General features: G+C 39.5%; 1 protein-coding gene across 1 annotated transcript; it reads left to right on the top strand.

Moving 5' to 3' along the window:
* The first annotated feature begins 1085 nt into the window (after nt 1–1085).
* Nucleotides 1086–14250, top strand: LOC119899025 (choline transporter-like protein 1). The gene is made up of 16 exons (XM_038713405.1): nt 1086–1353; nt 1624–1710; nt 2726–2868; nt 3873–4009; nt 4237–4330; nt 4805–4974; nt 5563–5652; nt 5844–5986; nt 6262–6448; nt 11334–11502; nt 11637–11793; nt 11886–11969; nt 12076–12213; nt 12318–12554; nt 13547–13621; nt 13773–14250. Exons 1-16 carry the CDS (start codon nt 1330–1332, stop codon nt 13794–13796), a joined length of 1959 nt encoding a protein of 652 aa, XP_038569333.1. The 5' UTR covers nt 1086–1329; the 3' UTR covers nt 13797–14250.
* Nucleotides 14251–14649: the final 399 nt, after the last annotated feature.

The following is a 14649-nucleotide window of genomic DNA, read 5'->3' as shown; positions in this document are numbered from 1 at the left end:
TTGTAGCTACCACATTGTCAGCTCCTTTAACACGCTGGGAAAAAACACGTGCAGAACTGGGACATAAAAGGGGGCCAAATTGTCCACGTTAGTGCCACTCAAACTTACTTTTTTTTTTATTTAACAGTTAAATAGCCTAAACGTCATGGAGACGCACGTAAAACTTTAAACGTCTCAAAAGTGTAGATTTTCCAAAGGGAAAAGCAGACTGTTAATACATGAAGAAATAATTATAGCTTACAGAAACCCGCTGTTACAAAAATCTCTTTACCTGACAATAACCAGAAGCACACCTAGTGGCAGCAGTAAGGTGGCACAGTAAGTTAGCAAAGTGGCAATTCACCTGGGTAACGTTAATTCTACTCAATTAAGCTTTAGTCGTATGAAATAATTTTCACAGAAACGCCTGGCCACACTATATGAATTATGTTCATTCACAATTCTTCATGGTTAACACTTACTTCACTACTCCAGTAAACGGCGCCAAACTCTACACGTGTGTTTTATCCACAAGCCTCAAGTAAGAGGCATGGCTTTGCCTCTGCCTAAAGTCTACAGACCACTATGCTGCTTTCAGGGCATCTCGTAACCTTCTAAATCCTGCAAAGACTTCCGCTTTAGAAGGGAAACAACAACAACTACTTCAGTAATAATAACAATAATAATAATAATCACTCAATTAAATGAGTTGCTGTAATCATTCATATGGCATAATAAAGCCTAATAATAGGCTTTGATCATAGTACTATATCGATTACTATTTAGATATGTACTACACTGCAAAGAGTCAATATATTACACATCAGCATACCCCAACCAAGGAGATCTATGGGTTCTTTGCCTTCCTGCAGACAAAATTTCCACTTATGATGAAGATGTTCGTTCAACAAAGCCACTGTTTCTACTGCGACATCATTGTAGAGTTTTCACAGAGCTACTCAAGTGGCAAAAAAACATAAATAAGAAAGCAAAGTAAAGTTTTAATAACAACATCTCGCCAATTGCTTTGTTTATTTTCACGATAATTCGGATTTTTCCGATAGCCCTTGAAGGCACTCTATATAGACTTCTTCCGCGTTTACCTGTACGGCTGAACAGGGTGTGTCAACAGATTGGTGTGTGTTACAGAAGTGAACGGGGCATAAACAAAGCTGTTTTTTTGTGTTTTTGTAACGTTATGGGTTAAAGGAGTGGGTTAAAGGGTGAAATAGAAGTGGGATCGGTAAAAGGAAATGAGCTGCAAAAGCTGACTAAGTTTAACCGAAGAAAAGGCACAAAAGTTTTGTTGTCGTTGAAGTTACTGAAGTTGTCTTGCTCTCCTCGTTCACAATGGGATGTTGTAGCAGCACAGAGGTAAGTCCGCTAAAACATGATGGGAGTTATGGCTGCTTTAAAACTTGAACGCTGTGTTCGCAGAGGAGTTTGAGACCGCGTGTGCAGCGACAACGTCACTTGTTCAGGAGTAGCAGCAGCAGCTTGTTTTACAGCAACATCACGGTGGTTTGTCGGGTAGTTTTTGGAGCAGCTGGGTAGCTAGGCCTACTGCAACGCAACAGTGCCAATACAACAGCATCAAGGATATCGGTGTCATCTTTTAACCACATATCATTTATGCCTTGGCAGAGCAAACGTGACTGGAAACCGCTGGAGCAGCGCTGCTGCACGGATATCCCATGGCTCATCATATTCACATTGTTTTGTATTGGGATGGTAAGTCTTAAGCTGAATGTGCGTATGGACACTGAATTGCTGTTGTGTCAGGGTCACCTTACTAAAGCTGGTTAAAACAGCAGCTCTGCAAAGCCCTACATTCACATTTATAGTATTTAGTTTAAACTTTTTTTAGAGAGTTCAACGTTATAGTAATTTTGGAGACTAGTCTGTGTAGCTGTTAAAATCCATTGTGTAAAAGTTTTTTTGTCCACCATATTAATATCACTAAATATCAGTTATATTGTATTGCAATACAGTGCAGCATTATCAAAATATCATAAAGTTGAATCAACACTTCGCTAAAACAGCTTCAACAAAAAGTGAACATTATAACCTTCATAGGATTTATTGCAGCCTTGTTGCATTAGACGGTATTACTTTTAGCTAGTTGTACCTAGAATAAACTGACAATTTTGTGTATTTATGCATGTCTTTCCATTACACGATTAATTGCTGTACTGACCAGTTGAGAAAATGCATAGAAATAAAGTTGGAGAACAGTGAAGTGGCACTTTATTGCAAACCATTGCTATCCTTTGCATAACAACCCTGCACCAAAGTTCAGGTTAAGTTGAAACGGATTCAGAGAGGTGCTGGTTCAACTTTATAGTAATTTTAGAGGCTATAGTTGGCTTGCTATTGAATGACATGGTGTTATACTGAGAGGTGTTCATAATACTCAGTCCAACCTGATATAAATAGGGTGGACAAATAATTGATACATAAACATTACCACCTTTTATGAAGGTAGGATTTACTGCTGGATTAGACTGCATTAGTATTAGTTACTGTAGGTTTACCATGTAACTTGTACCAAGGTGAAGGTCACACACATCTACATTTTTGATTGTGACAAATTAAAAATGATGTTTTCACTCTAGATTTTGTGGAAAACAAGCAATTGAAGATGAGTTCACGCTGCTATCTGATTATTAACATAATGAGTCATGTTGTCAGTCATGTTATCCTGCAGATAGTTAACATCATCTACTCTAACCTATGCCCTCTACAGGTGTGTATTTGTGGCTTTTCCATCGCCACAGGAGGTGCCTCCCGGTTTATCTCAGGATATGACAGTTATGGAAACACCTGTGGCCAGAATAACACCAAGATCGAGGGAGTGCCCCTCAGTGGCCGCAACATGAAAGAAAACAAGTTAGTCTGTTATGTTACAAATGCCTTAACTTGTGACATGGGGCTTTATTTACATTGAATTCATCTTTTTATTTTTATCAAAAGTGTTGCATCAAATCCCTGCTGTCCCTTTAAGTATTTTAACTTGCTCTGTTTTCCTGATTAGATCGCCTACAGTGCCAGAACATTTAGTTATAGATTCAAAACATTAAAGTACCCATGTTGCCCTCTGTTAGTGGCATAGGAAAAAAGCATTCAGCATTACTTTTGTGTATACATGGATTGCATCATGTGATCCTAATCTAATTTGCCACAAACAACCGGTTGCTACATTTTAAGCACTTCAGTTTACCTCCTGTTCTGTACTTTACACATTGCAAAAAAGCAGCAACATGATTCACTCTTACACAGAGGTTAGAGACAGACAAGTGTTGAAACACGTTCAAGAAAATGCTCTGCGTTTTCACTGCCCAGAACACCCTTTTCCTTGGCTTGGTCAAGCAACTTAATTTGCATAAATAGAAGAGAATAAGATGTCTTCAGTCTGAAGTTTAATGTAGATTAATATCACAGACACAGAGCTACAATGAGTCCTAGTCACACCGTGTTCTGCTACTGAAGGTCTTCACATAACTGAGTGAATAGCAAAGTTTAATATGATATCTCCCAAAGAAAGTCTAGCTTATTGTTATAGTCTCCGAATTCTCCTCTTGTTACAATTTATGTGAGAAGTCGTTGGTTATATCCCTCCTTTTGGGGAGTAGCTTTCCATCAGCATGCAGCCTGTAGGCCCAGTTTTACTGAAACAATGGGTCATGCTTTATTGATGGGCTGATTGCCCATGGAGGCTTTGAATAAAAGGCGTTTCTGCTACAAAGAAGGATCTGTGCGACAGAGTAGCAAATGTCACCGTCTTTCATTTTCTGCCCAGAGAGAACAGCCCCAACTAGCATAGTAATAACCAAATATACTGATATTTTGTTCAAGGAAAAAGTGTTAGAAATTCCAATTTTTCTTCCTTTCAGGTATGTTTTCTTTCTAGACCCTTGCAACCTTGACTTAGTTAACAGGAAGATCAAGTCCATTGCCCTGTGTGTCTCCAAATGTCCTGCTACTGAACTGACGACATACAGCGATTTAAAGCAGTTTGCTCTGAATAATGGTGAGAAAACTGCGCAAGCAAAACTGTTTTAGAAAAGATGTGGTTTTCTCTGTTTAACTGAGAGTTTCACTTTACTAATGTTTACAATATGTGTGTCCAAAAATGGAATATACATTGAATATCACCATAAATGCTTGCAGACTTTTTTCCCCCTGTTTTTTGTTAAGGTTTGGAATATTTCAGTGATACTGAACATGTGACCTAATTTTTGGTTTTCTTGCTGATAGGATCTGAACTCTGCTCCTATGATATTTCTCCTACAAGATACCCAAGCCATTCAGAAAGGTCCACTAAATGCCCCAAACTCCCTGTTCCACCAAGGTAATCAAGAATGTTCTTCAGGTTTTAATCAACTCTTGAACAAGAAAGATATTTATCACCGGACGAGACTACATTCTTACTGGCACCAGTTTCCCCTGTTTTTAATGCCATTTTTGTTATTGTTTGGAAAAGGGCACATCCAGTAAGGTGTGGTCAGGGGTTTAGTGAATCTAATGTAGGTACAATATGTTGAAACCGGGACAGCAAGTGACAGCGATGTGTATGTGTCTGGTGTTTTATACGGGGATTTGGTATCCTTTTTAGCACTGCTGTATTTTCCTTAAAAATTTAATAATTTTACTTTTTGAAAAAAGTTGACAGTGGAGACAGGATAGGGGTTAGGGAGATGGAGAGAGGGATAGCCTGGCCTACTTACACGAGTTCCAAAGTGGACCAAATAAATAACGTAGATATAGATAGTCTGCGATACTTCATAAATAAACCCATGTTCTTCATCTTTTTCATGTTCTTTAGTAAGTCTGTCCCACTGTTTCACCGCTGTGTTGCTGTGGATATCGACTGTTATGCTGAATTTGCCCAGGCATTCATCACATTTGTCAGCGACAACACTGTGCTGCGCCGGGTCGTCACAGGGGTGATGGCTAGCAAGGATATTATCATGGGTCTCTGTGTGCTGGCCTTAGGTATAACACATGGTTACAACGGTCTTACAATATGCATGTTTTAGGTAAAACATTTTGTCCAATGCCAAACAACTGGTATGTTTTGTATTTCCTGCCACTCCCCACTGCACAAGCACAGTTGCTCATGAGGATTCAGTCGGAAGGCAACTTTCAGAAGGGAAGCTATTTTTGTCATTAAAATAACAGGAAATGTCTGAGTGGTTACAGCCTGAAGTTTTAGCCCACAGCCATTCATTTAATGTCCGCTGTAACTCCAGAAAAAGAAGACAGAACTGATTTAGACATCTTTTATCTCAATTTTTAGTTCTGTCTTCTATTGATTGTGAAATCTACGTTCTTCATAGCAGGACAATGTTTCCCCACACGGGACTTCTGGGCTTCCCTCACTCACTTGCTGTTTGAATTAACTGCAAACCCATGGCTTAAATACTTTGCATAGTGCAGTGGGTTTTATTTCTGTATAACTTAAAGCAACATTTTATCAAACCTTAGAATGAACATGTACCATAAAATCAGCACTTGTAACTTTTTCCATGTTAGCAGTGTTTGATGTACTCATATGATATACTGTGTATTTTTTTTTTTCAGTTCTGTCCCTGATCATGATGGTTGTCATTCGTTACATCTCCAAAGTACTGGTGTGGATTTTGACAGTTCTGGTAGTCGTCGGGTCTATAGGTAACTTTTAAAAGCAATGTACAGGTTCTAGTGCTCTTCCACCTGCCCACTTAATTCATTTTGACATTATAAAATATGTTCTTGTTTTATTCTGGTGCGCTCAATTACATTACCTTGATCACAGACAGCAGTGCAGGATGTTTTTACATTCAGGTTATATTTGAACTCTTTTCTGCGCTGGTCTTTTGCAGGTGGGACAGCAGTCCTCTGGTGGCTCTATGTGGACCACAGGACTGCCGTTAACAATAGCACCATATCTGTGAGTGGAAAAGAAGTGGCCTTAGACAATGTGAAGGCCCTGCTTGTGTATGCAGTTGGTGCTACAATTTTCACGGTATGTCTGAGTGCACAGGTACTGTATGTGTGCATCCATATGGTGATAGTGCATATCCTACATCACTAGATAATACATTTAGTAGTAATACATGTTTTTAATGGTTTCACAAAGTACATATAATACGCTTACTTGCTAGCTTGTGGGATTTAGACACGGTTAAATAGGACAGTTACATTTATGTCTTTTTCCTGATGTGGCAGGAAAGTTATCTGTTCAAATTGAATTCCACAACAGTAGCTCATTTCAGTGATTTCATTTATCTTACCCTCCAGGTAGTTCTCCTGATAGTTATGTTCTTCATGAGGACACGTGTGGCTCTCACCATCTCTCTGTTCCATGTGGCTGGTAAAGTGTTCATCCACCTTCCCCTGCTGGTCCTTCAGCCTTTCTGGACCTTCCTCTGCCTCATGCTCTTCTGGGTCTACTGGATGGCTGTGCTCCTCTCTCTTGGGACTTCAGGTGAGGACAAAGGCTAGTGGGAAGCTCCAGTGCTGGTCGATTTATTGTTTTTCTGTAATTTATTTCAAAAAGTGATACACTTGCACATTCTAACAACTGGTATGTTTTGGACAGTGAACACATCAGTCAGATGTCATTCGTTAGATGTCATTACACAAAGTGAAATATTTCAGGCCTTTATTTTGTTTTAAATGTGATTATTACTGCTTACAGCTCATGGAAATCAAAAAGTCCAGTATCTCAAAATATTAGAATAAAGAATTTATTGTACAGAAATGTCGACCTGAAAAGAACCTTTAACCTCTGTCTGGTTCGGTACACACAGCCGCAATCATGAGGAAGGCTTATGACTTGACAGTTGTCCAGAAGACACTCATTCACACCCTCCACAAGGAGTGTAAGCTGTAGAAGGTCATTGCTGAAAAGGCTGGCTGTTCAGAGTGCTGTATCAAAGTATATTCATGGAAGGTTGACTGGGAGGATTCAAGAAAATGCTCTGCGTTTTCACTGCCCAGAACACCCATTTCCTTGGTGTGGTAGGAAGAGGTGAACAAGCAATCTTGAGAGGATTGTCAAGGAACCTGGGGATGGAGTGGAGTGAGGCTGGAGTCAGTGCATCAAGAGCCACCACACACAGACGGGTCCAGGAAATGTACTAGATGTGTAGAAAAGTGTCGCCTTCCTAGTGTCAAGCCACTCCTGAACCAGAGACAACGTCAGAAGCGTATGACCAGGGCAAAGGAAGAAAAAAAACTGCACTGTTGCTAAATTCTGCTTTTCATTTGGAAATCAAGGTCCCAGCGTCTGGAGGACGAGTGGAGAGGCACAGAATCCAAGTTGCTTAAAGTGAGAAATTTCAGTCAGTGAGGTTTTGGGGTGCCATGTCATCTGCTGGTGTTGGTTCACTGTGTTTTATCAAGTCCAGAGTCAATGCAGTCTCTACCAGGAGATTTTAGAGCACTTCGTGCTTCCATCTGTTGACAAGCTTAATGGATTTGCTGATTTCCTTACTAGTAGCTATTAACTGGTTTGCTGACCATGGCAACCTGGATTGCCTCCATGCTACGCCACACTGATGCAGTAATTTGTGCAAAAGGAGCCCGACCAAGTATTGACTGCATAAATTAATATTCAGAAGGTCAACATTTCTGTATTATGATTATAACGTAAAGGTTCAGTGTGTAAGTTCTAGTGACATCTAGTGGTGAGGGTTGCGAATTGCACCCCCCCTCCCCTACCCAGCGAGCAGTATAGCTACGGTGCCTGAGACAGGACAAAGATGTCATCTATGAGATAAAAGAGATTGCCAGTCAAGAAATTAGGTTTTTTAGATATATTAAGAAATTATATAAATTATGTAAAACCATATGTTTTTTTTAATATTATTGTTACTTTTTAAACAACAGCCACACGAAGAAATGAAGTGCTACATGATTTCTTATACTCCTGTAATCAGGGTGGTATTTGTGTAAAAATCGGGGGGGGGGGGTTACCTCATGAAAATGTGAACTGTGTATTGATTGCAAAGTTTAAAAAAAAAAAACAGTTCTCCCCCTGTCTATTATTCTAGTAATATGGAGCGTCACATCGTGATGCAGAGCTGCAGTGAAAACGAAAACGCAGAAAAAACAGATGCATGCTGTGTTTACCTCTCAGGTGAAGTGAGTGGGTAAGGGGAGACTGATTTAAAAGCCGTCACTTTCATTAAGTGAAACCTGTGTGTTCGGGCATGCTCAAAGGTGTAACACGGACACTGGGCTTCTTGTCATCATAGAAACAGATTGTGAAGTTTATTGCAGCTTCAGTAATATTGGCTGCCTTCCCTTCGGCTCACAGCTCCGCTGTTCACCGGAGCAAATGTCTCATGAGTGTTGATAGGCTGTTATTCACGAATGTTTACCAATCACACACTGCCGTGGGGGGGTACAATAAGCAAAACTCCAGCCTGGTGATGACCCATAGAGAGAGGCAGCTGGATCAGAGCCAAAGTAGCGCATTTTCTAATTAATTTAACCCTAACAAAACTAAAGATCGATCCGAACCGTGTGTTTTGTGACAAGTTGCTTCACTATTGAAGTGGATCAGAGGGGGGGGGATAAATTTTTTTTCCCCACCAGGGATAAAAAGTATTCAGCAGAGGTAGGGATATAAAACCAGAAGGGGGGAAATCCCACGCAAATCGCACCCTGCCTGTAATGCATTATTTTATATCTTGGTCGGTTGGCTCATCTGGACTAACATACCAAAGAAAATGAAGAAATTTTCAAACACTATCACATCTAGTGCATCAAGTATGACCACTGACAGATAACAGGACAATGTAAGCCTCACTGTAAATTATTTTCAGAAACACAAAGTAGTACTGACAGCCAAAATTTCAGCTTGTGGTAAAACGATGCATCGTTTTTAATGGGCATTTAGCATGTGAAAGTACAAATTACTAGTTCAAATTACTATTATTAGCTTTTTAATGCAAATTCAGAAAGTATTCATTATTGGTCACTTGGCAGCCACACGGTCTTGTTGTTATATATCACCCTTAGCAGTAAAAAGAAATGCTTGTTTTCCACCAGGGCAGTAAAATGTTAAAAGTTTACCTGCTGATCTGAGCTTCCCTGCTGTTACCGTTTCATTACCAATAATATTCATCATCTGTCTCAGGAAGGTAACGGCACATTTCTGTCTGCGTAACAAAGCCATAACAGGCTGGAGAAGAACTACATGAAGTTACAATCCAACTACATATCTTTTCTACCAGCGCAGTAAAGTTTAGCTGGCTGATCTGAGCTTTGATGCTGGAAGCTGATGTTTTATTGCCAATTAGCGATCAGCTGTTTCTCACGAACATAACATACAAAGCCAAAACAGATCCCTAGAGAGAGAGGGAGAGAGAGAGAGAGAGAATCACTGCATGAAATTAATCCAACTAACATAACACCACAAGCCAAAGCTCAGCGCTGGAGAATAAACCAATCCAATTAACAATAAATTTTTTCTACCAGTCAGTAAAAGTTTAGCTGGCTGATGCTTCCATGAAAAGTGATCGTCTGCCGAAAAGTGATGTTTGGTAGGCCTATGTGTAATATCTTTTGTTTATATTTGGAAAACGGGCTGTAGCCTAATTAACATGACTTACTGCCAACTTAGATATAAAATGAAGACAATTTTGCAATTATCCTTATGACTCTGCATTATTTTACTTGCTGTGTAGGCCTACCAACCAATCCACTCTTTACCTGTTATAATACCTTTAAATGGCCAATACAACACTTAAAATGCAGTATTTCACTTGCCAGAAAATGATTGAAGCCTTTTGTTATTGACTGAAAGGTTATTTCTGCCCTGAAATAAGTTGACTTCATTCAGAAGAGTTATATTTGACAGATTATAGCTCACCTAGTACTTTTTACTTCTTAAAATACCTTTTAAATGGCCAATACAACCCAAAAAAGGCAGTAGGCTATTTCACTTGCCAGAAAGTGATTGAAGAGACTGGGCAATACAGCTCCAGCAGACGGTAATCAGTTTTCGGCAGACGATCACTTTTCGACTTTTCGGCACGACACCGGCAAAGCCAAACCACAGGCTGGAGAATAAGTAATGTTAAGTTAACGTTAGGCGCCATGAAATGAATCCATATTTGACAACACTGACAGGGGAAACATGTCAGGGCTCTCTGTGATTATGGCCAGCTTCTAGCTAAAGCTGTCAAGCAACAGTTTTCATTTGCATCGCTAAAGTCTGACAAACAGAATTAATTACCTGTCCAGCAAGAAACGGGACAACTTCAGCTCTGCTTTGAAACATCTGTCCCACATTAACGTTATACAGCCTTCCATCTGGGAAAATCCACAAAATCGGTGATTTCTGCCGTCAGCTGTCTGTCCCGACTCCGTCTGGCTGTCAGCTCTCCTGCTAAATAACAGGTTTGTGCTCCTTCATTTGTCCAAATGTCACTTATCATCTTACTTCTAATTAACCAGAAGACTACTCGGAGACTGTATATTACTTAGTCCCTTTTCTTCTTTGTACGTATTCAATGTAGTGACAGGCATCTACACTACCGGAATTACACAAGCAGAAGAAGAACGCCGTGATGACGAAACGCCTCTGTGGCGCTGTTTGTTCTTTGGCGGCTACGGTAGAAACATGACAAAATACAGCGACCTCCACAGCAGGGGGTGCCTGTGATTATGTAGATATAAATGTCTCATTCTAAGGTAATAAAAACATAATGGTTATGTTAGGTCAGGTCTTTATGCACCACTGAAAACCTCACCTCTTATATTGCATTTCTGTCAATAGAGTCTCAGAAATATTACACACTGGACCTTTAATTATTCTAATAATCTAATATTTTGAGATACTGTTTTTTGATTTCCATGAGCTGTAAGCCGTAATCACTTTTCCACAATATTAACAACGTTTCTAGCATCAGGAGTGTTAATGGTACCATTCCCAAACAAGCCGAATATAGTTTGTTACTTGTGACATTTTGTCTTGGTTTCATGGCATGACTAAACTCCCACATTAGGAATCTTGTGCCAGTCTCGTGATGTGGGAGGATGGAGTCAAAGAACAGCTTCTCTCTTCGTCTCCCACTTCACTTTTCTACAGCTGATTTATAATTTCAGAAGGGTAGTATTTAAAACAACAGCCCAGCACAAATAAAGTCTGGACATCACATGTTCTTGCTTTTATGTTTACTGTTTTTGAGGGTGAAATTTAGTTTAGTAAAAGTCAGACAATTTTATTGCACTTGTTTCCAGGTGGATTGCTCAAAAATATTAAGGCTACAGAAGAAGCACTCGTATGTATGTAATGTAATATGACACTGACTGAAATGGAAAACACCAAACCAAACTCACTTTGTATTCTCTTACAGGGACCCCGGTAAAGAACAACTCTACAGGTGTGGTTGAATATCAAATGCAAGGCCCTCTTCAGTACTTGGTGTGGTATCACGCTGTAGGACTCATCTGGATCAGTGAGTTCATTCTTGCCTTCCAGCAGATGACCATTGCTGGTGCTGTGGTCACCTACTACTTCACAAGGTAGGAAAGAAGTAACAGAAAATGTATATTTAACCACATGGGAGGCTTAATGTTTTTCTTTGCTGTCATGTTTATTTGATAAATCAGTTTTTAGGCTGTATAATTTCAATTGTGTCTTCTCCCTCTATCCTAAGGAATAAGTCCCAGATGCCAGCAACTCCCATCCTCTCCTCCATGGTGCGTACCATCCGTTACCATCTGGGTACTCTGGCCAAAGGCTCCTTTATCATCACGCTTGTTAAGATCCCTCGTCTCATCCTAACATATATTCACAGCCAGCTCAAAGGAAAGGTGAGCTGTGAAATTATGCAAAGTGAATTTAAAAATGCTACAAACTCAAAAACTTTAATGAGATTTGTTAACCTGTCCTTCATTTTCCGTAGGAAAACGCCTGCGCTCGTTGCATGCTGAAAGCTTGTGTCTGCTGTTTGTGGTGTCTTGAGAAGTGTCTCGCGTACTTAAATCAAGTAAGTCATTTCAGGTTGGTGAAGGAGGAAAATAAATTCTGTACTGTACAATGGAGACAAGAACCCAAGCATTTACAGTGTAGTTGTCCGTATCGCATTATTTCAGAATGCATACACTGCCACAGCCATCAACAGCACCAGTTTCTGCACCTCTGCCCGTGACGCTTTCCTTATCCTGGTGGAGAATGCGCTCCGAGTGGCTGCCATCAACACTGTGGGCGACTTTGTCCTCTTCATGGGAAAGGTACCGCTCAAACAAATTTGCAGGGTTTTTTTTTATGTGTGATACTCTCCCAAACAAACTGATCATAATATGTTTTCTAACTTGTCTTGTATCTAAACTCTCAGGTGCTTGTAGTCTCCTGCACAGCCTTTGCTGGCGTCCTGGCTCTGAATTACCAGAGGGACTACACAGTGTGGGTCCTGCCTCTCCTCATCGTCTGTCTGTTTGCCTTCCTGGTGGCTCATTGCTTCCTTTCTGTCTTTGAGAATGTGGTCGACGTTCTCTTCCTCTGCTTCGCTGTGGACTCCAAGTATAATGATGGTAGCCCTGGACGCGAGTACTACATGGACAAGGAATTAATGGTGAGAGCATAGTGTGTATGAAGAGGCTACAAAGACTACTAACTGATGTTGTAACAAATAATCATTTCATCCCAGGCCTTATGCAAGAACCTCATACGAACAGATTTATTCTTTAGTGGCACGCACGGGTCATGTACAGACAGTCTGCCTTTCTTCACAGGGCAAAAGCACTCGTTTGACTTTAGAATCATAATGCCTTAATCTGAAAGAATTTCAAGATGCTTCTAAAAGTTACTAAGAAACGATATATAATGTTAAAAAAAAAAAATTCTCTGTTGACCTCCGTGTTGTTTGTTTTTGGCATACTTTCACACAGCAACTTTTAAATTTCGGTAATCAAATCCTCACTCCAACAGCTGCGTCTGTGTCTTTATGCAGGTGGCTGTGCAGGATCACCCTCTTTTGCACCCAACAGTATAACATCAGCTACTGTAGACTATAATATCATCTCATTTAATATCTTGACCACCTCTCATCTTAGTCATGGACCGCGTTGCTTTAGAAAGACATTTTATAGCATCTATAGCTTCATGCATCATGTCAAACCATTGACTCTTTATGGCCGTCACAGTGCAGCCCTGCTCTGATTACACATCCTTGGCAGTTGTATTTTCTAATTATTTTGGTCCCCTAATACCACGACTGAATGTGTCCAAAAGCAGACTTGAACAGGCGCGGTGGGAAATTCTTCTTTTGGTAACGTGGTTGTGGATGAAACCTTAAACAGGTAAAAAAAATATATATATAGTTGGCAACTCGGTGGAATCCAAAAAAGGGTATTCGTAGTTGTTTTTGATTTCTTGGACCTATGAACTTTAAGGGCTGATTCTTTACCATAACCCTTTTATTCTTAACAATATACAAAAACCATCCATGTATAACTGGTTCATCACAGGGCTGACACATGGAGACAAACTATGCAAGAACCACATTCTTTTAAATAAAGTGACAGTAAAAAAACTGGTCTACAACTCTGTATTTCCCCTTCCCAGGAATTTGTTGAGAACAGTAAAAAAATGGGTTCGTACAAGCCAGGTGATGGAGATGGACGGGAGTTAAAGTCCATGGTGAGTTGAAAAATCTATATATTCTTCTCACCAATATGATGTATGTAAGCTGTTTCAGCTGAAAGCTGTTGGGTTCATCTCTGTTACCTCATGTGTGTGATTCTAATAGTGTGCGTTTTGTGGCTGTAAATTATATATGTATGTCTTGCAGACTCGTGGAGGGACTCTTGCTTGACCAAGTCGGAAAGACTGCCAAAACTCCAAAGCTTAACTCAGTTTACCAACATTTTACTCCAGGGACATCACTAAGATTCACTTCATCCAGAAGCTACACACAGTCTCACTAAAAGATGCATTGGGTTTTATTTTTTTATTTTTTATATAGAAAGATTGATTGCAAATTTAAAGTTTGACATTAATAACTTTAATATGACATACTTTCCTTTTGTGTTTTTGTGAGTTTGTTATGCTATTAATAGGTTTGCTAGTTTAGTCTTTTTCCTATATAACTTGAGTTTTCTCTTTTACTACATTTTAAATAATATGAACGATTTAACATGGTTTAACATTTTTTGTTGTTGTTACATAATTATTTTTAGCTAAAGTGTGGTGTACATTTTAAAAAGGCTGTCCAAGTTGTTTTTTAACTTCTCAAATTTTATACTTGAATAAATTAAAACAGACTTTTATTGTTTTGATATTTTCTCTACATCTATAAAGAAAATACTAGCTCAGACAAAATCACATCAGGTCTTCTTTCTAGCAAGCATGTGCTGTCTCAGTAGTCAATATTTAATTCTGGCAATTACACTTGTAGTCAGCAGGGGGCAGCATTAGGATTTAGGATATTCTACAGATGTGTGTTGAGGACATCACTGTCAAGTTCTTGTAACTACAGTTTTTTTCTGAATGCTTAAATACTAACAGTCATTTGTCAAATTGAATGCACATTCTCTGCTTTGCACTCATTTTGTAATTTTATAACACACTTTTTGCAACACTTTAAATACAACTCAATGCTTTACACTAAGTTTGCAGTTCAATAACACACTTCTGGCATTACACACTAACCAATGAGAAAATACTTT

The sequence above is a fragment of the Micropterus salmoides genome, unplaced genomic scaffold, assembly GCF_014851395.1.
Source record: "Micropterus salmoides isolate LMB-PRFRI ecotype aquatic unplaced genomic scaffold, ASM1485139v1 Ms_hic_scaffold_12, whole genome shotgun sequence".
Classification (NCBI taxonomy): domain Eukaryota; kingdom Metazoa; phylum Chordata; class Actinopteri; order Centrarchiformes; family Centrarchidae; genus Micropterus; species Micropterus salmoides.
This window is presented reverse-complemented; position numbering and strand designations above follow the sequence as displayed.

What these genes read in the sequence shown, in the direction of transcription:
- LOC119899025 (XM_038713405.1), top strand. Translation starts at nt 1,330, where the DNA reads ATGGGATGTTGTAGCAGCACAGAG. An exon ending in GTCTCGCGTACTTAAATCAA is followed by an intron (nt 11,970 to 12,075) that starts GTAAGTCATTTC and finishes GCATTATTTCAG; the next exon opens with AATGCATACACTGCCACAGC. An exon ending in ACATGGACAAGGAATTAATG is followed by an intron (nt 12,555 to 13,546) that starts GTGAGAGCATAG and finishes TCCCCTTCCCAG; the next exon opens with GAATTTGTTGAGAACAGTAA.